The sequence below is a fragment of the Oenanthe melanoleuca genome, chromosome 13 (assembly GCF_029582105.1).
Source record: "Oenanthe melanoleuca isolate GR-GAL-2019-014 chromosome 13, OMel1.0, whole genome shotgun sequence".
Lineage (NCBI taxonomy): Eukaryota > Metazoa > Chordata > Aves > Passeriformes > Muscicapidae > Oenanthe > Oenanthe melanoleuca.
The window spans coordinates 4,707,082-4,734,778 of record NC_079347.1 but is presented as its reverse complement, the minus strand read 5'-3'; the positions used below and the strand labels follow the sequence as shown (position 1 = coordinate 4,734,778).

The 27,697-nt window shown below is 51.4% G+C and overlaps 1 protein-coding gene across 1 annotated transcript in view; it reads left to right on the top strand.

The window, feature by feature from the left end:
• Positions 1 to 17,456: 17,456 nt before the first annotated feature.
• Positions 17,457 to 27,697, top strand: part of NEURL1B (neuralized E3 ubiquitin protein ligase 1B) — a 120,812-nt gene continuing 110,571 nt past the window's right edge. Inside the window, 1 exon segment of the mRNA XM_056502643.1 lies at positions 17,457 to 17,598. Within this exon segment, the coding sequence (XP_056358618.1) occupies positions 17,556 to 17,598 (43 nt within the window). The 5' untranslated portion in view covers positions 17,457 to 17,555.

Genomic DNA, 27,697 nt, shown 5'->3' with positions numbered 1-27,697 from the left:
TGTTTTGTGTTTGCAGGAACTGGCTCCGGGCTTTGTTCCTCCCGAGCCAGAGGCTGCTCACCCGCCCCGAAGGCAAACAATGGCCATTGTGTGCCCTGCAGAGCAGCCATGGGGACACACACACGAGCCCTTGGGGTCCCCAAAATGCCACCAAAACGCCCCAAACTGAGCACAAGTCATACCAGCACTTAGCACAGCACCCACAGATGTGTCCCCACAGCCCGGGGGGGCCCCTGTCCCCCACTCAGGGACACACCACGGGAGCCCTGTGTGATCCCCCAGCGAGGTGCAAACTCAGGGGACACAGCCTCCCCGGTTATCACATGGCAAACAGACCCAGAGCTCCAGATTAGATGTGTCTTGGGTAATCCCCTGCTCTCAAAGCTTTTGCCTGTTGTAATCAGCACTGGAGAGGTGCAGGGTGTACTCAGGCTTAGGGACTATCCTGGATTAGTCACCCCAGGATCAGACTTGCAGGGCCACAAGGATGTGTGATGCCATTGCATTGAAAAAAAAAAAAAGAACATCACATCCAGATCACACACAGGCTGGCCTGGTTACCACCTGGGATTTTTCCTCTGCCTGGCTCCAGGGTAGCAGAAAGGACACTGAGAGTTGTTTGGAGGTGATGTTTAAGTCCAGCCCACTCCCCAGGATGGGGAAGGAGAAAAGGTGGTGGTGTGTGACTGTCACAGTGGGGTGAGAAATCACACCTCAAACCCATCTAAACCTCTTTCTGATCCTTTTGTTGGTCCAACAGCAGTGTCAGTGACAGACTCTCAGTGCAGCCAGCCAGACTCTGCCCAGGGCTTTGGCTTCCCCAAATCTGCTCCCATCCAAGGGAGCTTGGGAAAACAATTAAAACACAGCCTCAAATCCATTCCTGCTGAAAGAACAAATTAGCTCTGAGATTTGTGCTGTGTGTGGCTTCTCTGTCTACTACAGAGGCCACAGCTGATGGGGACTGGCAATCCAGGAGTGGCCTGGCCCAGGAGGGTCCTGTTAGCCCCCATCGAGGGTGTGAAAGGTTAAATGGGACCCAGGTATTAAAGGAGAGACTGGGGATGGGCAGAATTTTCTGGTGTTGCTGTGACTCTGAGCACAACCTGTGAGGGATGAACCCAGGTACCCCAGGGAAGCAGCTGAGTGAGGAATTCCTGGATTTGAGAGCTGTTTCCCACTTTGGAGGTGCAGTTGTACAAACCTGTGCCTGTCTGGGGAGCAGTGCCAAGGTCCTACCTGGAGCTGACACTGCTAGTCTGGCACAGAGGGAGCTGGCTCTGTTACTGTGAGAAAAACAGCCCAAACCAGGCCAGAAAGCAGCTTTGCTTCTTGTCTTTGTATGGTGTGGGCAGCCTATCCTCCAGGTGTGGAGGATTTTTTTCCCTTCACCGTGGGAGTTTTCATTCCCAGGGTTTTGCAGCTGCCCTGCCTGGCTGCTGTCCCCCCTGGCAGTGCCAGCCTGGCTGTGCTGAGCCCCAAAAAGTGGCTGAGAGACCCGGGGAGGTCGGGCTGGGGGTTTCCTGAGCGGGTTCTCAGCTGCAGCATTTGCATGCGTTTCCTGCTGACTCGCCCTGGGCTTCCCCTGGCAGGGGAGGGGTGAGCTCAGACACCGTGGGCAGCTGTGCTGGTGTCAGGAATTAATCCACAAACACCAGAGGTTTATGCCCAAAAAGGAGATAGAGGAATCCTTTTGCTTTATTGGAATAAAGGGAGAGGCCATGGGCCATTGCCCTGGGATCTCTCAGATTTTTGGAGGACTCAGCCTCCTTTTTATCCCAATTTCCCTCTCTCTTTCCCCATTGCTGAGGTACTTGAGAGGCACAGACTTCCCAAACACCTGATACCTGAGATTCCCCTCTGATGTACAACCCTCCCTTTTCATTTTTAGTTCTTGTAGAATTCATAGTTTTTCCCCATTGCTTCTTTCATCTTCCAATATCCAATTCCATTTATCAGCAAACCTACAGTTTGTTTGTAAAGGCAAATCTCTTTTTCCATTCATCAGTCAGTGAAATCCCTCCCATTGTTTCTTTTATCTCTCAGTGCTAAACTTATCTACCAGCAGGTCTACAGCTTGTTTGTAAAGACAAATGTGGCATTGCTCTCACCTGGGCTCCAGGTGGGCTCTCAGCCTGCTGTGCTGTGCTTTGGGGTTGGAAAGTATCAGGAAAGACTGTTAGAGTTAATGCACATCTGCAGTTTATATCCTCCCTGAATTAGAAAAACCTGCCATTAAAACCACATGGAGCTATGACCCAGCTGCCAATTAACAAAACCTTAACAAGATTTGAGAGAAGAACAAGATACTGATGTGTGAAAATTTTTTAGATCATATTTTGACAAGAATTTTGAGATTATACTGAAAATAAAGCACATCTTCCCAGTGTGTAAAAGCCCTGAAAAAAAGCCTTCATTAACCATCTCTACCACAACTGCTGGAGAACAAAACAAAACAAAAAAACTTTCAAATTAAATTATCTCAGATATTAGAAATCTAAAAATGACACTGTAGTTTATTATTTGAGTACAGGTGGGAGTTAGATTTGGCTCTGAGACAGACTGTGATTAAAAAAAAAATACATTGTATAGTAAGAACCTGTTAATTTGTAGTCAACTGGTTACTGAGTTAGAAGGTAACTAAGTCATATCAGAGTCCTCTGGGAGTTTATTTTTAAACGTGGCCTATAGTTTTTTTTTTTTTGTTCTCCAGCAGTTGTGGTAGAGATGGTTAATGAAGGCTTTTTTTCAGGGCTTTTACACACTGGGAAGATGTGCTTTATTTTCAGTATAATCTCAAAATTCTTGTCAAAATATGATCTAAAAAATTTTCACACATCAGTATCTTGTTCTTCTCTCAAATCTTGTTAAGGTTTTGTTAATTGGCAGCTGGGTCATAGCTCCATGTGGTTTTAATGGCAGGTTTTTCTAATTTAGGGAGGATATAAACTGCAGATGTGCATTAACTCTAACAGTCTTTCCTGATACTCTGTACTTGCAGACCAACTGGTAACTCCTGTCCTTTCTTGTCTTCTGCAATGAAATCTTGATGATTGTGGAGATGTATTTCAGGGATTTTTTGAGTGATAACTTAAAAATTGCCTAAAAATTTTGGGGTGATAACTTACATGATTATTATTAAAAAGTTCAAAATTATAACAATTGTTTGCTGTCCCAAGAGCATGTCCAGTCTTCTCTCTGTGACAGAGCCAGGGAACAACTGGAGCTGTGTCAGGGAGGTTTAGGGTGGATTTTGGGAAAGGTTCTTCCCCCAGAGGGTTTTGGGCACTGCCCAGGGAATGCCAGAGCTCCAAGAGAGCTTGGACACCGCTCCAGGGATGCCCAGGGTGGAATTTTGGGGCTGTGCAGGTTGGACTGGATGATTCCTGTGGTCCCTTCCAGCTCAGGATATTCAGTGGTTGCAAGAATCCACCCTGAATATAAAATACAGGACAGAAAATGGGATCTCTGCTGCCTTTCAGTGATTTGAAGTGCCCAGCTCTCATTGCCATCAGATCTACATCATGATGTAAACAAAGGGCACAAACTCCGTGGCTGGGGAGTCTTTCTATTTTGATCACGTAGGTGCTGGTTTCAATGTTACATTACAGGATGTTTTCTTGGGCTTTGTTGTTAAAACAAAGCCTGCAGTCCTCCACGTGTCAGCTGCGATAGCATCGGCTGTGAACTCGGGGCTGTCTGGGCACATGTGGCATTTCCCCGTGTCACTGGGCTTTGCTGGGAGAGCAGGGCTCTGCCTGATGTCTGGGTGCCAGCCTGGAGGGCAAATTCAGCTCAGTTATACAGAAAATAATGTTCTCTGCGAGGATGGGGATGCCCAGAGAAGCTGTGGCTGCCCCTGGATCCCTGAAGTGTCCAAGGCCAGGCTGGATGGAGCTCTGAACACCCTGGGATAGTGGAAGGTGTCCCTGCCATGGCAGGAGATGGGATGAGATGATTTTTTCCCATCCCAGGCCATTCTGTGCTCCTGTAACCGTGTCTGTGTGATGGCCACTTCTCCCTCTCCCAGCTCTGGGTGGGTCACACCTGGCACCTTTGGATGACCCCTGGAAACACCTTTGGATGACCCCTGGAAACACCTTTAGATGGCCACTGGAAACACCTTTAGATGACCCCTGGAAACACCTTTGGATGACCCCTGGAAACACCTTCAGTCCCCGCTGATGGCTGAGAATGAGGACCCCGAGTGCTCAGGGCTTTCCAAGGTGCATAAATGCATCTGTAGCACCCACTGAGGTGAGCACAGGGTGAGCGGAACAGTCGGGCTGGGCAAAATTGAAGCTTTTTTGGCTGCTGGAGCTTGGTGGAGCCTGTGTTGCGTCACTTAGAGGCGGAGGGTTTGTGGTTGCCTGGAGGAGCCAGCTGAACAGCGGGATCGAACAATAGCTCCCACCCTTTCCTCCTGACGGGGAGGAACTGGAGGGAACAAAGCTGCTCGCAAGGAGGAAAAAAAAAAAGAAATAATTTCAGTCTCTTCTTTCGCTCTTCCGACTCTGTTAGGTTTTCCTCCCTCAGGGACATCGCAGAGCTGAGCATCCCCAAATTTCAGCACCTTTCCTCGTTTCTCTCGGCGCTTTAAACGCGTGTCTGCAGGCGCCAGTGGGGATGGGTGTTTATAACTCCTTTTGTTCCTCTGTTTACAGCTTCCCTTCCAGCCTTTCGGGGATGGCTGACGTCAGGATGCTCCATTTGGGCTCCTCTGTACTTTTATCTGGTGTTAATGCCTCCCATGAGCCGCAGGAATGTGGAGCGTGGAGAGAGAGGGGTCCCGGGGAGGGCAGCGAGCCGGCAGCGCTCAGCCCACGCTGCTGTCCCCGCTGGCAATTGGCTTGCTGGGCATCACTATGGTCATTTATGGCCTGGAGAGGGGAGGACCTGCCCCTGGCACCCTGTCTGTCTGTCCTGGCAGCTGGCACAGCCCCGCCTGGCACCGCCAGCCGCTATTTTTAATGCGCCCGGGCTGCATCCCAAGTATAGCGCTCTATTTCTGGTGCAAAATGATCTTCCTGGGTGGGGGGTGCGGGGATTTTTTTAATATGAAACTCATGGGTTTGGAGGCAGAGAGAGAGGGAGAAACAGCTGGGCACAACTGGAAGAGAGGCAGGAGAAAAAGCAGGGAGAGCTGGTGGACGTGAAGTCTTGTCCAGAGGGAGAGCTCTGCTCTCCAGTGCTCCTTGCCAATGGTTTGCTCATGGATCAGGAATCACAAAGGCCTGGGCTTGGTTTACAGCTGGGGTTTGTTGAGGATGCTGCAGGGCTTTGCATTTGTTTGAAATGGGCTGCTGGGCAAGTTTGAGATTCCAAAACTTTTAATGAGGCTGTGAGGGATGGAGAGGGATGATAAATGCAGAGCTGGAAACTCGCTGGTTGCTTTCACCAGTTTTGGACCCGTTTCTCACTCCAGATCTCAGGAGGAGCAGAATGCCATTTGTTCACCAGGGCCTAAAGAAATTCCTGAAAAGAATCAAAAGGAGTTGATGGTTTACTGCAGGCCTTGTAGTGCTACCAAAATGCCCCAATAGCACTGCAGGCTGCTTTGGAGAGGGGATGTGACATTGTGGGGTAGCAAAGGACAGCTCTGCTCCTGCCTCCAGGAGCAGCTGTTCACTGCAGGAATCTACTCCCCAGGCAGGAAGGGATGTGCTGGGCCATGGATTGGACTGCTCATGGCTGTGGGTTCTGCCAGTGCAACATCTGAGACTGGAAGTCTGAAGTGTTTCCTCTTCTGACACACAGGTGGGCTGGTGGTGACACAAAGGCTTCTGAGAAGATAGAAAAGGATGTAAAAGTTTTCTTTAAGGCTTAATGCTGTTCTTAATTTTTTCAGTGCCTTCTAAGGACCTGCACTGCAATGACAAGTGGCACAAAAAATGTGACACTAATCACGGTGCTAATCCAAGTCCAGTTCCTGAAACTTGCTGTTCTCTTACCTCCACCCACCCATGTACCAGGAAGGGCTTTTCCTCAGCCATAAATTCAAAGTGGAAATAGCTGTATTTCCAAAGCTGACAGCTTTTCCTTGGTGATGTTCTTTTAGTGGTTTTGGGACTGGTGAAATGTTTCTGTCTTGTGTTTTCACCTAGAGCCAGGCACTCATGTCCAGCTGGGGTCCTTCAGGGAGAGAGCTCTGTTTCTGAGCACTGTTTTCTGGGAAAAAAACTGGTCCATGCTGAGCTGTGCAGTGCTGCAGATGGATTTCTCCTCTCTTACAACAATCTGGGACACTTCTTTTCCATGGGCAGATGCTGCCTGTGGTGCCACAGCACTCCCAGCTTTGGAGACTTTGTTCCCTGTGGAAGGGGGAGGCACAGAAATGCAGTGGGGAGGAGCAGCTGTGGGTGCAGGAGAAGCTGCAGAGCTGTTTGATGTCGGTGGAGAGCCTGAAATCTGTCCTGCTGCTTGCCCAGGCCACTCACCAGCTTTGGCTGGCTTGTTGCTGCATTTCCCCTTCCCAGGTTCCACTCAGGACCACAGTTTAACCCTTGGAGAAGAGGTGCTGATTCCCCTTTGTTTTGCCCTTCCCACCATGACATAAGTGGAGATGAAATATCGCAGTGTCAGAAGTGGCACCAGTTGCTCTGGGCTGTTCCTCTTTTAACCTGGCTTTCTACCAAATCACCAGTCCTGGGGATCTCAATTTCCTCACCCTCCTTCCCTGCAGCCAGGGTCTCTGAGAGGTGGCTGAAGAGATGAGAAATGGCTTTGCACGGAGTGTGGTGGCAGCTGAGCTGTCACTTGTCACAGCCAGTGTTTGCAGAGGGGCTGTGCTGCCTGTCCCCTTGCCTGGTGGCTGCTGTGATCTGTTCATCCTCTCCTGAGCTCTAGGAACTGCTGTTCCCTCGTGCTGCAGAGTTCAGGAGAGGGCTGGAGCTCATGGTTATAAAAAGTGATGGCTGTGCTGTGCTGGGCACTGTGTGGGTGCACAGCTCTGCAGATCAGCAGGTGCTGCCTGTGCCAGCAGCCCTCAGCCTGGAGAAGAGGAGGCTCAGGGGTGGCTTCATCCCTCCCAGCCAGGTGGGAGTCAGGCTCTTCTGCCAGGGAACAAGTAGGGACAATAGGAAATGGCCTGAAGCTGTGCCAGGAGAGGCTCAGGCTGGACATCAGGAGGAATTTCTGCATGGAAAGGAAGGGGAAGGGGCTGCCCAGGGAGGTTTGGAGTCCCCATGCCTGGAGCTGTTCAAGGAAGGGCTGGATGTGGCATGCAGTGCTCAGGGATGGGTTTGATCTTCAGTGATTCTGGGATCCTCATGGCTGGCTCACTCTTCCCCTGCACATGGGGGGTGTGTGGGACCCCTCAGCCTCCTCCTGCTGCCCCCACACACAAAGTGCCCGTGTCAGAGCAGTGCCCACCCAGCCCCTCTGCCAGGGTGCAGCAGAACCTGCTGGGTGTTGGATTCTCCTCTCACATGAAGGTGGAGGAGATGCTCACCCACAGCCAGGGCCACCCTTGGAGGTGCTGGCCGTGCTGGGAACCCCCCCATGACCCACGGGGGTTTTACAAACCCTTTGGCCACGTCTCAGAGAGCAGTGTGACACCCCTGGCCTCTCACCACCCGCTCCAGGGTGCCTGGATCCACGCATTTCCCACTCCCCCCGTGTCCGTGGGGCTGCCACGCAGCATCCCTGCAGCTCCGGGGCTGTGTGAGCCCTGCTGCCCGCGCTGACGTCGGTGCTGCAGGAAGGAACAGTGAGTTCCTGAGGGGACATTCCTGCCATAGCTCTGCGGGGCCCGTCCCCTCCCCGCTCCCCGTCTCCAGGGGCTGTTATTGAAAACCATTTCCATGGCACTTTTCCAAGCCCATATTCCTTTTCACACGCCAGGGGTGGAAGCAAACCCCCCCTCCCTGCCCCAGAGCCTTCTCCCAGCAGCTGTACTTTTCCAGAATGTGCAGGACGGAGCCCCAAGGATTCCTGAGGGCTCCTGGAAAGCAGGAGGGAGACACAGGAACACAGGTTCCCCACAAGTAAAAACATCCATGTCCTTGTTCCTTCACCCCTCTTGCTGCTCCTTCATTGCTGGTTAAGGTCTAATGAATGTCCAGAGATTGCTTTTATAGAAATTACTTAATCTGCTGCTCGCTGCATTTTGCTCAGCTTTCAGTCTGCAAATATTCTCATTTTTGCAGCATTTTTAATTTCCTTTGCAAGAACACAGATATTTTCTTTTTTTTTTTTTTTTTTTTTTTTTTTTTTTTTTGGCCAGCAGTGCCTCAGCAGCTGTAGGAAAGTCAGAGAGGGGAGAGTGTGCTCATCCCTGCCCCATCTACCTCGTGGGGTCTGGCTCAGCCAGGTCTGGCTCAGCCAGGTCTGGCTCTGCCACCTCCTTGAAGCACCAGGGTGATGAGGCTGATCTCTGGATCTGGGTATTTCTGCCCTAGATAGCCACAGCCCTGAGCTGTCTGAGGGATTTTTACCCACACAACACACACCAGATCCCTCTGAAATGCAGTGGTTGAGGCTGAAACTGAAAGTTCGGAGAGAATTAGTCACTGCTGCACCCTGGTAACGCTGGCAAAAACCAGCCTCAAACACGGTGCAGGGAGGGTTTTGCAATCCCAGCAGCAGCCCTGGGGCTCTGCTGACACACAGGGGGCTGGGGGGAGCACCCCAGCCCCTTCCTCCTGCCCCAGACATCCCACAGTGCTGGCAGTGGGGTGAGGAGGGTCTGGGGGCTCAGCCCAGCACCCTCCTCTGCATCAGCCCCAGCCAGTTTGGGGGTTTGTGTTGTGGGACAGCAAACACAGCCCTGAGTGCTTTGGGTGACGGGGTTTGGGTCCCCACAGGTCACCAGACCCTTGGGAATGCTCTCCACCCACAGTGCTGCCAGACTCAGAGAATTCCAGAATCATTTTGGTGGGAAAAGAGCTCCAAGACCAAGCTGTGCCTGATCCCACCCTGTCCCAGCCCAGAGCACCCAGTGACACCTCCAGGGATGGGGATCCAACCCTCCCTTGGCAGTTCCATCCCTGAGCTCCCTTTCCATGGGGAAATTCCTGCTGCTGCCCACCCTGAGCCTGAGGCTGTTCCCTCTCCTCCTGCCCCTGTTCCCTGGGAGCAGATCCCAAACCCCATCTTGCTGCACCCACCTTATCCCAACCTCAGCTTGGAGAGTCCAAAAATTCCCTTGGGAAGTTTCTGAGCTGGACTCCAGCTGTTTTGGTGTCACTGTTGGCCACAACCTTCCCTGACAAGTTTGGCTCAATTTAAAATGTGGAGCTGCTGAATAGTTTCTCTCTTCCTGGGGGTGTGAGGAGGGGGCTGTGGGGCAGGGGTGGCCCCATGCTGTCCCTGCAGGGCTGTGGGGCTGGTTTGGCCCCTTCCAGATCCTCAGGGTTCACGTCAGGGCTGGCACTGGCTGTGCTTAACCACCACAAAACATAGCAACAGCACAGCAGCGCTGGCACCCGCGCACAGGGGGGAAAAAATAACACAAAATCAACATGAAACAAACCCAAACGGGTTTTTCAGGCTTGCCTGGGCTTCACAGCACAGAAAAAGGCAAAGCTTCCAGGAAATGGATCCCTGTGAAGGGATTGTTGTGGATGCTGTGAAAAATGCCAGCCCTTTCATCAGGGAGTGTTCCAGGCAGAGCTGCTGCGGGCTGGGCTGTGGGAGCCTGGCTGGGACTGAGCCCTGGGGCTGCCTGTCCTGCCCTGCTCCTCCCCTGCCAGCTCTGCACCTGGGCACGGCTCTGCTGAGCCCCCAGAAGGGCCAGGGGTGAGTTCCTGCCCCAGGAGGGGGTCACAGCCACACAAGGGTTTGGGATGGAAGGGACCCTAAAATCATCTCATTCCAACCCCCCTGTCACAGGGACATCTTCACTGGACCAGATGGCTCAGAGCTCCAGCCAGCCTGGCCTTGAAGGGGTTTTAAGTCCTGGAATCCACTTCAGAAGAAAGGGAAAAGCTGCAGGGAGCTCCAGGGATGTGCAAACCCCCATCTGTGTCACGTCTGTCTCTGCAGTGGGCCCGGTTAAGTGTCTGTGATCCTGATCAAATCCTGACCTGAGGGAGCTCAGAGGGGACTCTGGCCCACATCTGTGAGAGAAGGACAAGTCCTTGTGTGAGCAGCACCACCCTGCTGACCCCCAGCCCTCCCTGGGCAGGACCTTGCCTTGCAGCCCTGCCAGCCCAGTGGCACCAGTGCTCCTTGCAGAACAAGGGAACTGGGGTCACAACGGTGGGACAGGTCCTGGCTGTGTGCAGGCTTGGCACAGGGAGCTGCTCATCCTCTGTACAACCTTCTGGGAGAAACCTGAGCGGTGTTTTGGGTGGCAGAGAGCAGTGGGAGATGGAGAGTGGGTCAGGGAAGGCAGCACTCCCTCTGGATCCTCTGCTCAGAGCAGGTCCTGCCTCTGCTGGGGGTGGGAACAACGTGGCCAGAGAGGGAGGGAGGTAAAGAGAGCCCTGATCAGGTCCAGGATTGAGCAGGAGCTGAGGTTAATGCTCTTAGAATTAGTAACAGAAAAAAAAACCCAGGTAGTCCTTGCAGAACTTGCACAATTACTCTCTCCTGACCCTCCTGGCCACACATTCTGAGGTTTGCTGGGAGCTGCAGACACAGCCGAGTCCTCCCGGTGCTCCTGGGCTGGCTGGACATTCGGAGCCTCCCCTGTGACTGCCGGGTCTCGTATTTTGAAGCTGTGCAGAGGAGGAGGAGGAGGATGGATCAGCTTTCCTTCTGTGCCTCCTCCCACATACCTTGGCCGTGCTACCTCCTGCACTTCCCCTCCCCACACCGAGCCAGCTCTTGGCAGGTTATGTGTAGCCCATAGTGCTGACTTTATTTGCTGCTTGGTCTTTTTTCTGGACTTTTCTGGCATTTTCTGGGTAAAGCAGGAGCCCTGGGGCAGGTTTGTCCCAGCTGTGCTTTGTCCCAGCCTCTGTGTCACTTTTGTCACTGAAGAGCTCTTGGAGCTGTGTGCTCCCAGGACTTTGGGAAACAGCTTGGACACCTCAAGGCTTTCACAGCGAAATCCTGGATGCAGGGAGGAGAAAACCAGGCTGTGACTCAGTGACCTGCACCTCCAGAGTGTGATGGGACCTTAACCGGCCATCTGGAGCCTGTTAGAGGAGGAAAAAACCAACCCAGGTGGCTCTTTTCACCCCAAATTCCGGCACCCCAGGGGGCTGTGTGGGTGTGGAGGGGTCTCAGGAAGGTGGGGCTGGTGGCCTGGCAGTGCCTGGTGTGCCAGGAGCACGATGTCACTGGGATGTCACCCAGCGAGACGTTGCGTCAGCGGCGGCCACGGTGAGCTCAGGATTATTCACACTAAAGTCACATCTGCTGCAGAACCTGCTGTGCCTTATCAAGGAGCTGAGTCTCCAGCACCTCTACACAAAAGACAGAGAGGACTGAGTCATGGGGTAACCTGTTAAAAATCACCCAGGAATCAATGAAGGGGAGAGAGGGATGGCAAGAAGTCAGGTTCAGGTTGCTTGAGTAACCCTGGCAGGCCCCAGGCACCAAATGTCAGTGCTTTTATCAGCTTCCACTCACTCTGAAATATTCCTCAGCACATTTTCCACCATTTGTTTCCATTTGAAACTAGAATCCACTAAATCCTGTGACTTATGGGAGTGATGGAGTGACTCATGCTAAGCCAAAGCAGAAGCTGCCCTCAGACACCTCACACATCTGGACTTCCAGCCCCATTTCAAACTGGCTGACTCTTAGCCCTGAGACCTGCAGCACCACCCACCCTTCTGTGGCACTGAGGGATGTATCTTGTGTAATAAACAACATATTTTCTACCTACAATGAGAAAATGTCACACCTGGATTTTTGGTCTGGCAGAAAAGTAGTTGAGATTTAACTCAAGTGTGATTTAACTTGTGGTAATGAGAGTCACAATCAGAGAGATTCATCTTGTCCAGCTTAGCTGTCACAATAGCCAGAATTTTTTGGTTTTTTTTTTTTTTTTTTTTTTTTAAGTTTCCATCTCATATGACAATCTCTAAAATAGCTGTGGCAAAATGAGTAAATAAATATCTGCCAGGAGTTTAAATAAGGCTACCTTGGTCATTGTGTTTTCTGGAAGGATCTGTTTTCCTGCACAGAAATCTTTTTCCAGGCTGAATTTAAGGACCTGGGACACTCAGCCGTGAGTTCCTGGATATTGTGAGGCCACAATAGTGGGGGCTGTGGGAAAACCAGATTTTCTGTGGGTGAGGGAATTGGATGAACAGGTCCAAGGAGCGTCTCTTGCTGTGTTCAGGCTGCAGGGAGTGCAGAGAGTCCCCAGGGCAGTGCCTGCATCCACTTAACACAAAATTCCCAGCCAGAAATGGGCATGTCCAGCCTTGAAGGAGCTGTGGGGTGAAAAGGGACAGGGAAGCATCACCCCGTGTGCTCAGCCCTATAAACCCCCGAGCTGGGAGGTGTCGGGTGCCACTTCATTAAGCGTGTCCGTAATTACAGCGACTTCTGTCTGTCTGTGTCCGTGTGTCTGTGCCCTCTGCTGGGGGGGACGGATCTCTGGGAGCTGCCGGTGATCTCATTTCACGCGGGTTTGCTTTTTCTTTTGGTTTCCCGTGCCCTTCCCGGGTGACATTTAGGTGTCTGCCGGGTGTGCTGTGGTCTCAGCAGGGTTTTTGTGCCCTCTCAGGCCCGGGGAGGTTGTTCACAGGAGGCAGCAGGTGAGGGATGTCTGCACAGCATCCTCTCCCTGCTGCCGGGTCTGTGCTTACTCCAATGCCAGAACCTTCCCCGGAGGGTTCGGCATCTTCCAAAGCGCTCTGATGACATGAAAGCGTTCAGCTTTGTCTGAGAAATACCCTGCACAAGCTCGCTGGAAGGATGTCACCCTTTTTCAGCTGCTGCTCCATCGTTTTTGTGCAGCCAGAGCATCGTGATTCCCCTCCAGAGACAAACTGCGAGGTACCAGCAGGGCTGGGGGTGTGCGTGGAACCACCAGAACTCGACTAAACCGATTAAAAACTCCTCCTCTTGTCTGACAATGCTCGCCAGGATAAATTTTTTTTTGTGAGAACCAAGCCTTGTGAATCCCTCTCGGAGCGCTCCCGGCGCTGCAGCCCGGGCTGTTCGTGGGGAGAAGCTCCCCTCTAGCGGGGGAATCCTGCAGCTCCCGGAGAGCAGAGGCTGGAAACCCTGGGGAAAAGAGCCTGGAAAAGGACCTGGAAAAGAACCTGGGGGCTGAACATGAGGCAGCAGCCAGAGGGGTCGGGATCTGCTCCAGGGAACAGGGACAGGAGAAGAGGGAACGGTCTCAGGCATTTATTTTCTTAGCAATATTTGCCTGTTTAATTCCCTCAGCGTCCCAAGGGGAGAATTCAGTGTTGTTGTTACCTGATTTTTAAAGAGAGAGAGAAAATGCTGGAAAAGTAGGGGAAGAACATTGGCTGGCAAAGTCATCCAAGGTCAGGATTGAAGTGATGCTGGAGGGAGCCTCACTCGGATCAGCTGTGCTGATCTGGCACATCACTCAGCTGTTCTGCACAGAAAGAACAAAGTTTTTATATTTTGTAAGTGGCCCTTTACAGAGTAGTGCACTGAAAAATGTGAACTGACTAAAATGAAACTCTTTACTCTTCAGTAGCATTGTCAGAGTGAAGGGGGAGACACTCAGAGCATCCAAATTTTGGGTGAGACCAAAGAATCATGAGGTGGGTTGGGTTGGAATGGGCTTTAAAAACCATCTAGGGTTTTTAAACCATACCCTGAAGGTGTGGGATACAAACCCAGTCTGAGCACTGGGAAATGGGGGGGGTTGTACCAGGACAGCCACTGATGAAACCTGATTCCTCCTCTTCCCTGGGGACTGAGCTCTCTCCAGTTTGGGGACTGAGGTTTGTGAAATGCTTTGAGATCTGCTGATAAAACTACAAGAGCAGCTGATTGTCATTGCTCTTACTGCATTTATCTGAGTTTTGGGAAGGAAGAGATGGGTTTTTTTGAGGATCAGACTGGCAGAATTAAAAATATCACTGTGTTAGCAAGGGTTTGATCCCTGCTGCTGCACACTGCTCCGTGCAGGGTGTCTCCTGCACCTTCCCAAGCATCTCTGGCAGCACAAGGGGCCAGGGAATTGTGAGATCATCTCCATAAGCTCAGATGTGCCCTGGGCAACCTCCTCTGCAAGGACTGCTCTCATTTCTGCATGCTCCATGTGCTGGGTTATCCTTCCAGAGCCTTCAGAGCAAGGCAGAGGAGAGAACAGGAATGCAAACCAGCATCTTCCTCCCCATTTCTTCTGGGAAATCTGCCCCGTGCAGATGTGGCAGCCACCTCTCAGTGCAAATCCTCTGTCCCTAGAGCTGAGGGGGAGAGCTTAAGGGAGTTAAACCTCTCTTTGCTACAGGGTTTTGGTTCCAGGCCAATGACACATGTTGAGGGTTAGTCCTGCCTGACAGATTCTTGGTGGTCTTGGCATGGAGTGAGTGGGTGAAGCTCAGCTCATTTCTCAGCAGAGACAGATGTTTCTGATTTTAAAAAATCATTACCGTGGTTATTGCCAGCCAGATTGCCTGGAATAAAAAAGCCTTTCTTCAGGTCAGGATGGATGCATTTTGGCTCTAAATATCCTTGGGAAATGTGTGTTCTCTGTGATATTTTAGATGTGGAAAATACTTTATGAAAATTTAACCTAATTGGGCTTTTGTCCAGAGCATGACCCTGACACAGGAAGAGTCCAGGATAATGCAGGGGCTATTTTGGGGGATGTGATGCTTGATAACCCTTTCCCTGCTCAAGACACTGTCAAACAATTCAGGCCAGTTTTACATACCAGCCATCTAACCCTCCCTGAGTGGTGCTATCCTTCTTTTATGGGGGAAGCTGCAGGGAGGGATTAAACATTTGCCAACAACTGCCCAAGAAAACAGACAACCTCTGCCAGGACATCATCTTCTGAACCTCTGTGCTGTGCCAGCAGCTGGGCAGTGCCTCCTGAGAGCCCTGTCCCAAGGGGCCAGGCAGTGGATTTAAATGGGAAAGTGCCACACAACTCCCCTGGGGTCCCCTCTGGGTTATATCTCTGTGACTCAGTGACATGAAGTGACCTGCCTGGGGCTCCTCCTCCTGCTGGGGACAGCCTGGTGGCTGCTGGAGCAGCGGTGGGAGAACATGGAGATAAAAGGAGGCTGCTCTGATAGGTTGGGAAGTTGTTGTCTGGAGGGCAGGGCTGAGATTGTGGCCCAGCTGCAGAAAAAGGACAGGGGGGTGCAGGTGCTGCAGGGTTTGTTCTGCAGAGTTTGTGCAGCAGGGTTTGTCCTGCACGGGTTTGTCCTGCATGGGTTTGTCCTGCACGGGTTTTGCTGCAGGATTTGTTCAGCAGGATTTGTCCTGCACGGGTTTGTCCTGCAGGGTTTTGCTGCAGGGTTTGTTCAGCAGGATTTGTCCTGCAGGGTTTGTTCAGCAGGATTTGTCCTGCACGGGTTTGTGCTGCAGGATTTGTTCTGCAGGATTTGTCCTGCAGGGTTTTTCCTGCAGGGTTTGTTCAGCAGGATTTGTCCTGCAGGGTTTTGCTGCAGTGTTTGTCCTGCAGGGTTTGTCCAGAAGGAATTGTCCTGCAGGGGCTTGTTCAGCAGGGTTTGTCCTGCAGTATTTGTCCAGCAGGATTTGTCCTGCAGGGTTTATCCTGCACGGGTTTGTCCTGCAGGGATTTTGCAGCTCCTGCCCCGGGCCCTGCCCTGCCCTGCCCTGGCAGCAGCAGCTCTGCACCTGCTGCCTCTGCACTCAGGTTCCCACTGCACCTGCTCAGGTGGAAGCGACTTCCCTGTTATTAGAGGCTGGGAAAGCTGCCCCGTGTGCTACTCGCCCTCCTCAGGAATGTGAGTGCGTCTGAGTGTTTTAGTGTTTTCTGGGAGCAAACAGAGCTCGGTGCCTCCTCCCTTTGCCTTTGAGACAGGCACTGATTTCTCTGATTTTTTGTAGCACCGGCTGCAGCTCCCATCTGCCACCAGTCCCAGCCTGCTCAGGATCCACTGGGAACACTCAGCACTTCTGCCTTGTGCTGCTGTTCTTATCCCAGAATATCCTGTCCAACCCTTGGCTCTGCACAGCCCCAAAATTTCACCCTGGGCATCCCTGAAGTGTCCAAACTCTCCTGGAGCTCTGGCAGCCTCGAGCCTGTGCCCATTCCCTGGAGCCTGGGCAGTGCCCAGAACTCTCTGGGGGAAGAACCTTTCCCAAAATCCAACCTGACCCTCCCCAGGTACAACTCCACCTTTTCACTGTCACAGAAATTGGAGCCCCTGATGAGGTGTGACTTCAGTCTCGTCCAGGCTGTGCTGGATTGGGATTGCTGTTTCAGGGTTATTATCAGAAACCCAAGCCACACTAAAGCCCCCGAACCTGGGGATGAGGGACAATAAATTGCCATGTGTGAGGGCAGCACTGTCAGCTCCGGAGGCGGCTCTGAAGGTCGTTCGAGAGTCTTGTCACAGCCCTGGCACCTGAGGGAGGAGATAAAAAGTGCATTAGCAGCCAGATAAGGAGTATTCACATGTCACTGTCACCCCTGCTCGCACTCCAGCGGGACATCCCTTCCTCAGCCGGGCTAACCCTGGGCTGTGCTGTGGGCTCTGGGAGGGCAGCAGCGCTCCTGCAAAAGCATCGTGGTTCCTTTTTTACCAAACTCAGCCCTTTCCCAGGCTCCGTGCATGAGCACACTCGTCTGCACATCATGTTCCCATTATTTTGTCCATGGTTTTCAGGGCGGGATGTGTCTTCTTCTCTATTTCAGCAATTCAAAGCTGCTGGCACCCGGTGATGATGTTCTGGATGCAGCTGTGGAGGAGGAAGCCGGTGGCCTCCCCACTGTCCTTTTCCTTCTTTCTCTTGTTCCCAGGGGTGGCTGGGCTGCTGTGACAGTAGAAACACTTTGGAATTTCAACCCTTCTAATTTGCTCTTTTACTTCCTTCTAAGTCCACATCAGTCCCGCGCCAAATAGAAGAGTAAATGAGATAATGGGGAACAGAAGGCAGCAGGACTCATCCCAGCTGGAAATCTCCCAGCTCTGTGGCACGACAGGACCACACGCTGCTTGGGATTGGGAAGAAATCCTGACCCTGTTCTGTGACATTGGCTCCTGACCTTTCCTGTGCCCCGGGACAGGTGACAGGTGACAGCAAGGGCACTGCTGTGCCGCGGGCTGTGGTTTGAAGCCTTTTCCTGAACAATTCTGCGTGTCAGGGGGCGTTGGGTTAATTCCACTGCTCGCGGGCGGTGCGGGCGCAGGGATGGGAATATTTGGGATCGCGGGATGACAGCGGGGTGGGCACCTCCTCCTGCGGCTGGACGGGCTCGGGCTGAGCCCACCCGACCCGAATGAGCCTGGAACGGCTCGAAGCGCCCCGTTCCGAGCCTATGAGAGCCGAGCCGGTGCCGGTCCGCTCCGCCCGTGTCCCGCCCGTGTCCCGCGGTTGGCGGTGCCGGCGCGGGGCGGGGCGGGGCGGCAGCTTCGAATCGCAGGGAGAGCACGGAGCTGCCCGAGCGTGTCCTGGGACCCGCAGTGCCCCGCACAGACCCTCCCGACCCCGCACAGACCCCGCCGGCCCCGCTCCGTCCGCCCATGGGCAACGCCGAGTCCGTCCCGCGCGGCGCCGCCGCTCCCGGTAAGTGCGCTCCGCTCCGCTCCTGCTCCGTCCCGCTCCCCCTCCGCGATGGGAAATGCCCCGTTCAGCGCTGAACACAAACCAGGGTGGGGAGGATGCGACAGCAGCATCAGCGGCTCTATGGGAGGTGGTGACAGGTGACATGTCAGCGCTGGGACCGCGCTCAGCGCAGGTGCCGCAGGTCTAAACCCTCTGCTCACCTGTGCTGGGAGCGCCCCACACACCTCCGAGAGGCTTTGGGGGCTTTTTGTCCCCCTCTAAACCAAAGCTGAGGCCGTGAATGTACTTTCATCCCTCGCAGCTGCTGCCCGCGCTGCAGCCCTGCCAAACCCGCCCGCCGCAATTCAAAGCGCTGCGCTCCAAAATCTCCTGCCAATCCCAGCTCCGGGAGAACAGACCTGGGAAAACAAACGGCTTGGAGCCGGCCGCGCCGCCGGGTGTCAGGTTCTTGTTGCCTTTTATGCGTCTTTTTTTTCGTGTCCAAGAAGTCCAACAGCCGCCAGCCTGGTTGGCTGGATTTGAAGGGAGCTGATAACTGAGCTCAGCCAACCGGCACAAGATGCCAGCGCTCTGGAATACAAATAATCCTGGCTGGGAATAAGAAAAGCATTGGGTAACGTGCGGGCTGAGGCGAAGCAGCATCTCGGTTCCTGGGGGTGCCTTAGAGCACTGAGGTCCTGCAAGCCTCAACTTGCTTCTTGTTAACCTCTCCTTGGCCCGGGGCCTTTGGGATTTGCAAAAACTGCAGAACAGTTTTGGTTTTGTTTTGCTTTTTTTTTTTTTTGGATGTGTGTGACCGGCTGCAATTTCGGTTTTCAGCAAAACGTTGTCATTCTTCCCACGTCAGAAACTCGATCAATTTCTTTAGGCATTTACAGCATGGTCTGATTTAATGATTTCTTTCACAAAGTCCTTAGTTTTGTTTTCTCTTCCTCTGGGGGAACCCAAAATATTTTGCTGCTGGCAGGATGAGGGTGTTGTCATTTACTCAGCAGTGTGATGTGCTGCTGGATGCTCCTGCCTGAGCCTCCCTCCGTACAGGTGTGTGTGGTATGGAGGGAGGGAAAAGTCCCCCTGGAGCTGTGCCAGGAACCTTTGGAGCAGGAGGTTGCATTGCCCCGAGTGGCAAATTCATTGGCAGAAATCCAGAGCGGGCTCCCGGCGATGCTCCAGCAGGAGAAAATGGAATGTGGGTCAATGCAAAGTGAGACTGGGGTGTCCTCACCTGTAGCAAACACTTTTCCTAGCAGGAATTGAGCAGAAAATGGACAGAAAAAAACCCCAAAACCAAAAGAACAAACCAAAAAACCAAACAAATCAAACCTGATCCTTGTTTCCTGCTGGCTGCTGCTCCCAGGCGTGTGGAGCATCTCTGGGCTCAGAGGTGTGTGTGCCTCAGGGGAGGGTCTCTGCTGTGCTGGGGGGTTTTACTGAACCCCAGGGGATTGAGAGCTGGCTGTTCCTACCAAGTGAGTGCTTTGGGTGCTTTTTAAACCCTGCTGTAGTTAGTTATTCTCTCCTTTCTTGTATTTCTCCTTCCCAGGAGCTGCTTCTGCTGTTTAGTTTTGGGTTGTCAGCCCCCATCAGATTTACATGTTTGCTCTGTAATGCGAGATTATTTCTAACTGATGAATAACTCTGCTCCCTGATGTTGGTTTGTGTTTTGAAATCTAAACATCCAGTCTTTGAGTATAAAGCCAGTTTTGCAAAACAGAGTTGGAGATAACATTTTGGAAGTTAATGAACTGTTAGGTAAGTCCGACCTCAATAATACATTGTGTCAACAGCTGCTCCTGCTCCCGTTTGCTTAACAGTAAAGATAAATAAATGCATTTGATGAAACTTCTAATATTGGACTGGAGAATTTGAACCAAGATGGAATTAATTGTCAAGGGCTAAAAGAAAGATCGTTAATGTTTTGGTAGAAAGCGAGAATGTGGGATTGTAAAATCGGTAAATCCTTAAAGCTGGAGTTGTCACTGATTTAGAAATATTGATGTGTACACCTGTTATAGGTGAGGTTCTGCAGCCTGGTGAGCTGTGCAGGTCCCCGTGTCCCCTGGTCCTGGCTCGGGTGGGGCTCCAGGGTGGACATTGTCACTGGAGGGCAGCCGAGGATAAAAAGTCGGTGCTGCTACTCTGTACTTCACTGAGAAATAATAAAAAAATAGCAAAGCTGAATAAATGCCAGGAAAAGGACACTGTGAAGTTGGTTGCTTAAGGGATCAAAAGAAAAGCAAATAACTAAGCAGCAGCTGGTCCCAGGAGAGAAAAGCTCGGAGGGGGACACAGCTGAGGGTGACTTCTCACTCCAGGAGAAGTGTGCATCCTCCTGAACAATCAGGAACTCTCTCAGCGGGGGAAAAACTCTGAATTATTTGCACCTTGTGCAGCTCAACAAGGTCAAAAGTCGCTGAAAGGTTTATTTGCATAATTCAGGCGGGCTTATGGCTGTATTAGATAATCATTCCCTGGCTGAACTCTGTTAATGGTCTCGGAGTGTAAAACCAAATTGCAGAGCTGGGAGCGTTCCAGGTGAGCACAGAGAGCACACACGGCTGTGCTGGGTCACTTTTTGGTGGATCCGACCTTTCTCAGCGCTTGGGTTTCTCCCAAAGTGCCGTTCCTGGATTTTTCTCGGCTTTTAGCTCCCAGATTTCTCCTTCTGTAGGAAGTTTTCCGGCAGACCCCGTGCTGGAGAAGCAAAAGGAATTTATTACCGCACGGTTTTGTTTTCCCTCTGCCCTGAAAGGGGAGGATGAAGGATCCCAACTCTGGGCTTAGATGGCGCCAGAGCCTCGGGAAAGGACAGAGTGGAGCCTGGCACCGGCACCTCTGAGCTCAGCTCACCTGAGCCCAGCCCATCCCTCCCCTGGGCACCGGAGCTGCCTCTGCCCTGGGCATTCAGGTGTGAGCTTCTCTTGGCTTTTAATTCCTGCAGCTGGGAAATTCTCCGCCCGTGTTTAGTCTTTGCTGCTGTGCTCCTCACCCTGAGTCACTGGAGCCAAAATATTCCAGAGCACAGTGAATTCCCGCATGGAATTCCTGAATTGCCCATCCTGCACGGATTCAGAGCCGTGAGCAAAGCTCCAGGCAGGCTGGGGGGGAAGCAGCACATTCACTCCCCTCACGGTTTGCTCAGAGACACTTTGATTTTTTTCACCCCACAGAATCTGCTCTCTCATTAACAAATTGCTGCTGCACAGCTGAAATTCTGCACTCCCCAAAGTGCTGGGGGCTGCACCAAGCTCAGCTCACCTGGGATGGAAATTATTGTCTCAGATGGATTTTTTTACTGATTAAAGAGCAGCATTTATGTGGATTTATCATGGAGGTGATAAGAGAGTACGTGGTTGTGTTTCCATCTCCATGCATGATGTGAAATCATCCCAGAAATTTGGCTGTGGGGGATTCCCTGCAGTCTCATCCGTGGAATCCCAGAATGGTTTGGGTTGGAAGGGACCTTAAAGCTCATCCTGTTCCCTTCCATGGACAGACACCTCCCACTAGACCAGCTTGCTCAGAGCTCCAATCTGATGCTCAGGAGAAGCTGATGCTTGGTAGTCATTCTTTTTTTTTTTTTTTTTTTTCAGATCTGGATGGGTTTTAGTTTGCTGGAGGCACCTTTGCATTGCTTTGGGGCAAACACAAAGATACAAACCTCCCAGGGCAGGGGGCTGTCCTGAGGAGGGGAATACAATAATTACAGCCCTGAGGAGAGATGGGAATGTCCTGTGGGTGTGTGTTCACCCCTAACACCCCGTTCAAGCATTTTATCATCTCTGGGCTGCTGCACACACCTAAAAAGGAGCATCCACGTGCCCTGCCCAGCAAGGACTCCAGTTTTCATGTTTGGCACTCAAACCATGCAGTTATAAATGCCTTGAACTGGAACATAAATGTTTATAACTCCTGTTGCTCTCTTGACAGTTTGCCCATTAATTTAGTGTCGAGACACCTTTTAATTTCTGACCTCATCTGAGTACCAGCCTGGAGCCTGCTGAAGTTGCTGGCTTTTCCCCATCAAGGGCAGAAGCTTTGCTTTTAGAATTCTGCCCTCAATTTGCAGAGGTGAGGTTTCTCACACACCTCCCACCTTCTCTGGGCTCCCCTTCCCTTCCTGGCTGGGATCATTCCTGTGGGTCTGAGAACCCTTCAGGGAATAGTTCTTGGGGTGCAGCTACAAATCCTGCAGTGAGGGGTGAGGCTAGAAAGGAATGAGAAACTTTAGGTCTTAACACAACCCAAAAAATTCACCCAGCCCTCCATTGTCTCTATTTCTGGGTCCCTGATAAAACTAAAACCGGGTCCTAAATAATGTGCAATATTTCAGCAAGGAAAAGCAAGACAAAGGGGCTATTTAAAGCCACCTTCTTTGCAGGGCTTGGCTGGCAGGCTCTGCCTCTTTTGTGTCATTGTGTCTGTGCAAAACACAGACGAGGGGCTGGGGAAGTACAGTTTGGAACACATGCAAAGGTCACCGTGGTGCAGGCTTGGGCTGAGCAGGGTAACTGGGATTTCTGTGAAGCAATGAGGGGTGTCATACACAGGCAGTGGATGCAGTTATGGAGCAGAATAACCTGTCTGGCCCATACCTGGCTGCTCTTTTTGCTCTGAGATCGAGGCATTATCTTCCCTTCGTGGCTCTGTTCTGTCTTGCATCCTGGATCTTTCACCCCTCAGTGTCCTTGGGTGGATAAAGAGGGCAGGAGGATCCGTGTGAAACGTTTGGAGAGCCATAAATACAAATGTGAGGTGTCACAAGGTGTGCCCAGCTTGAGAGCAGCTCCAGAGCCCTCAGGGGCTGCTCAGCTGGGACGTGCTTGTTCTGGCAAGGGAAGGAGCACAATAAAAGCAGCTGATGGGCTGAAGGGAACTGCTGCAGCAGGGAGGACAGGGCATGGGAGGGAGGCTGGAAATGGCCCAGGAGGAAAGGAGGGCACAGAGGGATGTGCTGGAGGTGACATCCAGCAGGGCTGTGCTGCACTGGTGGGAGATGGGGAACCTGGCTGGAATCTGGACCTGCACCAGCTGGGGAGGGTCTGTGCAGGCTGAAAACTGAGCAGGATTTTGGGAGGAGCTCATACAAAGAAAAATCTGTAGAGATTTACTGAGAATAATTTTCTGTTGTTACTTATTTTTTTGGAGGGGGATACAAGTACTTGTGTGCTTTTCAAAGGCTCAAGTGTTTGTGTGTGAATTTGAGAAGTTTCAAGACAATCTTAGTGCTTTGAAAAGCAGCTCTGATGTGCCCCTCAAGGGTGAAATCTCAGACCAGGAAGGCAGAGCATGACAAAGGAGGGAGAGGAAGTTATTGGGGTCTGTGCTGGAGAGCTGGGGATGGGAACGATGCCCACAACACCCAGATTGCTGTGGCTGCTTTAATATTGTATTTTCAGGGCACAGCACTCTCAAATATCACCCTGCAGAGCATGGAAGGGCTTGAGAGACCCCCCAGCTGTGGGGCTGCCCCCCTGTCCTGGCTTGGGAAAGGGAAACTGAGGCCCGAGCTGGTACCTGAGCTCACCTGCAGTTTGCACCACCTGCTGTGGATGATTTCTCTCCTGCTTGCAGCAATCCCCCAAATCCTGAGGCAGTTCAGGAGTCCTGGCTAAGATCCCTGCTGTCATCTCTGAACTGTGCTGCCTGTGGCTATAAAAACATCCCATCCATTTGAAAGCCTTATCTGTGCCTCCTTCCTGTGATGGATTTTTGGCCTTGTTAAAGTAATCTTCTGGGAGGATTTATCTATTTTTCGTGTGTCAAAGATAATTTTTGATTTTTTTCAGAGCTTCTTCATGCTGAATTAATTTGCTCTCTGTCAAACCTGTTTTGTTTTTCTCTCGAGCCCTGAGTGGGAGAGCCCAGCTCCCAGCAATGTGTGTGCCTCTCTTCTCCTGCATGTGGCACTCCCATGCCAATAAATCCAAACCATCAAACCCTCTGAAGGAGCCCAGCCCTCTGTGCCTCAGCTGCATCCAGGGATGGCTCTGGGTCCCAGCTCAGGCATTCCCAAGGGATGGGCTTCCCCTTTGGAGCCACCAGCAAAGCCACTCCCTTCGTTTGGCCAGGAAAAAACACTTTAATTTTGGGAGATATGGAACTTTCTCCTCCTTTTCCTCTCCTGTGCCTTGCAGACAGGAGCTGAAGGTGGTGAGATGCTGCAGGGACAGTTTTTTCTCTCTTTATCCAAACTGGGAAAATGTGGTTTGTTTTGGGAACAGTGTTGGAAACTGGGAAAACAGGTTACTCAGGACCTGAGAGCTGCTGCTAATTTATGATTTTTTATTTCCCTCTATCTTTAATTTGCTGAAGGTTAATGGAGCTGAGACAAATGCCACAGGGTAAGAATAACCCCAGCATTTCCTGGGGAATGCCTGGGTTGTCACAGCCTTGGGGCTGAGCTGGGTCTGTGTTATGGCCAGAGCTGATTTTAGGATGTTCCTGCTGATAGCAGGGATGCTAAATCCAGGTTTAGCTGATATCCACACCTGCATGAGGACAGACCAAACCTGGGCAGGGCCAGAGCAGGATTTGTGCCATTGAAGTTTTTGGTGTCAGGAGGAGCAGCTGGAAACTGGAGAGGCTGAGCAGGAGGGAGGATCTCCCACTTCTCTCCTTCCCTTCACTCTGATGAGGAGGAACAAACCCAAACTGAGCTGCCCAGGCTGGGGAAAGTCCTCTGGGAGGCTTTGCCCCTTCCCAGCTGAATGTTTTTGGGAGTTTTGGGTGCTCCTTGCTGGGTCTGCTGGGTGTGGGGAGCAGCTGGGGCTGAGCAGGGCTTGGGAGAGGCCACGCAAAAACAGAAAAACAAGAAGCAGTTGTTTGTTAAGCTGCTTTGTTCTCTCTATTTCTGTAGCTAACCTTTTGCTTCTCGAAGCAATAAAAAAAAAAAAAAACAACCCAGAACAAAAACCAACCCTCTTCAAAAAATATTTCAGGGTGTTTCTTTGTGTGCTTTGACTAAGCTGTTCCTCATAAACCAGCAGCTTTTACGCAAACACAGGCATGGCAGGCAGAGTTATCTGCTCTTTTTGCAGCTGTCAAGCACCTTTGCTCCCCCAGTAATGTGGAAATGGGGGGAGTGAGGCTGGGAGAGGGAAATCAGGCAGGACCTGGTGCCCTCCTCTGCCAGGGCATCCCTCCCTGCCCCGATGTGCCACGGGGTGCCCTGAGCCCCTTTGTCCCTGGATGCCACCAGGTCTGAGCAGGGCTGGGCTCCAGGGAGCCCCAGGCTGGACATTGAACCAGCCAAGGGCTTCAGAGCACGAGCAGGGACTGAAACCAGCCCTGGGCAGGGGCTGCTCCCAGGACTGCAGATGCACCTCTGGAGATGGTGTGGGGGCTCTGATGGGAACCTCTAATTGCTCACCAGTGCTGGAGCCCCAGCAGAGCTGGAGGTGGCAGCAGCAGCTGTTTGGTTGCTAATTGCTGTGTCTGCTCCCAGGCAAAGCTGGATGCTAAATCCAGCATCTGCTGGAGAGAAGGGAGACCTCCCTCCACCCCTTTGGCCTGTGGGCTTCAATCATTTCTTTTTCATTTTATTTTTTTTTTTTTCCCCAGATAAAATGAACAGAAATTCAGTGTCCCATGACAGTTCTGATAAGCTGGAGGCTCCAGACATGCCCCAGCACAGACTGCCCATTACAGCCTTTGTTTATTTAAAAATAAAAAGCCCAACCTCACTATCTTGATGGTGGAAAAACAAAAAAATTTCCATCGACGTGCCAGAGGCGTAATTGGTGCCAGTGGAAACCAAAAATGACCCTTTGCCTTCCCCTCCACCCACCTTTGTCACAGCAGAGAGGTTTGGGAGGGAGCTTTCCTTAGCCCTGCTGGTGCTGCAGGAATCCTTTGTGCACCCCAACCAGTCTCAGATGCTCCAGGGGATGGTGGCAAGCCTGAGGTAAAATTCCAGGTGGGATAATGAGTCCCTGCCTCCCAAACTGGGAGCAAATCCTTGTGGGACCATCCTCAGGGCAGCAGCAAAGTGCCCTTATGGAAATCTCGTTATCAGCATCTTTCCTAAAGGGGATCATCCTGGTTTTTTGGGATAATTGTGCTGCTGGCCAGGGCACTGATGCCAGGTTGGCACCTTCTCCTGGTTCTCCAGACCCCTTGTGCCTGAGGACAGAGGGTCCTGTGGGTATTTTGGGGGTGGTGACATCCCCAGCTCAGCTCAGGAGTCACCTTGTCCTTGGCTGGTGGCTCTGCCACCCCCTGATGGAGCTGTGACCACAACTGTGCTGCCAGCATCTCCTGTCCCCCCCTGGGACGGGAGTTAAGCCAGGTGTCCCTCAGGGCCACCAAAACCAAGGTGACAACCCCCGGGCTGGGCTGAGCCTTTGGGGTTTTTGTGGGATGGATTTTACGGCAGGATTGTTGCCACGCAATGTGCTTTTGTGCCATTATGTGGTGTCTTTTAAATCGTTTCCTCCAACAAGTCTGTCCACACCCAAAGCAAAATAAACATTCTGAAGGGCTGCAGAGATAAACACACAATGCTTTCCCTCAAATGCAATTTTTGTCCCCCTCCTTCCAGACACCTGCTCGGGGTCCATCCGGGAATGCTGAGTCAGCATCACCCAGCACAAACTGGCAAATGCTGACTTTCCAAACCTTCATTCCATTTATCTTTTTATCTTTATTATCTTTATTTTTATCTTTTTTTTTTTTTTTTTTTCCTAGTCGGGAACTTTCTCAGAAAGGAGAAAGTGAAACCTGGGACTGTCACCTCCTTGCTCTGCCTTTTTAAGGTCCGTGGTTTCTTTTCATCACTTTGAGGTCCTGCTCCATTCCCAAACCTTATTCCACATCTCTGAGTTGATTTCCACTTTGCTCTCACCCATTTTTGGGCTCACACAGAGCGTGGGTGAACCTCAGCAGCAGCCACCACCACCCACAGCTGCTCCTCTGAACTTTTCTCAGCTTTCCTTTGGCAATAATTTGTATAAAAGAGGGAATTTTAACCTCTGCTAGCCCAGCCTGTTTTCTGGGTTGATAAATGTGATCTCCCAGGGGAGTTGGTGTTTTGGGGTGGGGGAGTCCTGGGTTATTTCTCCTCCCTGAGTTCTTTGATGCATTTTTTTTTAATTTTTTTTTGTTTTGTTTTGTTTTTGTTTTTTTTTTTTTTTTTTTTAGTTTTGTTTTTTTAGTTTTTGTTTTTGTTGTGAAGGTCCCCAGCAGACTGGGCACAAACCCCTCTGCTGTCACTCAGTGCTCTGGCATCTTCACCCACCCATCCCCTTTCCCCAGTGAGACTTGTTCAGGCTCTGCTGGGAGCCCCAGATGGGAAAGTGCTCTGGTTTTAATTAACATCTTAATTAGTTTACAGGCATTGGCACCACTGTTGTTCACATTTCAGCAGAGCTCTTGTTCTTGCTGTCCTTCAGTGCTTAATTTTTTAGTTAATATAAATATCATTTTCCTACTTCAGGGAGAAATTCCTCTGAAATTCAGTGTTTGTCAGCTGAGCTGGCTGATACATCTTGTTTATTTTTTTTTTCCTCCCCAGTAACCAAACCACTTTGGTTTTTCTTCTTCTGCCCAGCTCCAGATAGTGCCTGATCATTAATCCCAGAGATGTGCTGTGCTAGGAAAGGTGGATCCCTCTGACAGATAAGCTTGACTGACATAAATAATTTAATTCCTCTGCACTTTTTTTTCCTTCTGTGACTGCTGGAGATCGAGGTGACCCACAGAGTCATCTGAAATTCTCCTGCTAGTGATCTCCAGGTTTGATTTTGTTGGCAGCTGTAATTTATAGCCATGCTCCAGTGGCTTCAGGAAGATTATATTCTTTATTTTCATATCATTTTTCTGCTACAGTAAGTGAAGAAAAAAATATGGGTATTTTGTCTATTTACTTTCTTTGGTGTGGTCTGAGTTCTGAACACCGAGTTTCCTTTCCCTCCTGATTTTTGTCTTCCCTGAATCATCTTTATCTGTCTTGTGATGCCTGTGCTGTCTCTATTCTGCCTTTTTGCTGGGAATTGCATCCCAGTGTTGCCTTTGATTCTTTTCCTGTCTTTGGCAGAGGCTGTCCTGGGGTTGTGGGACCCTTGGGACTATAGATGGGTCAGTGGTTCTGCCTCTCCCA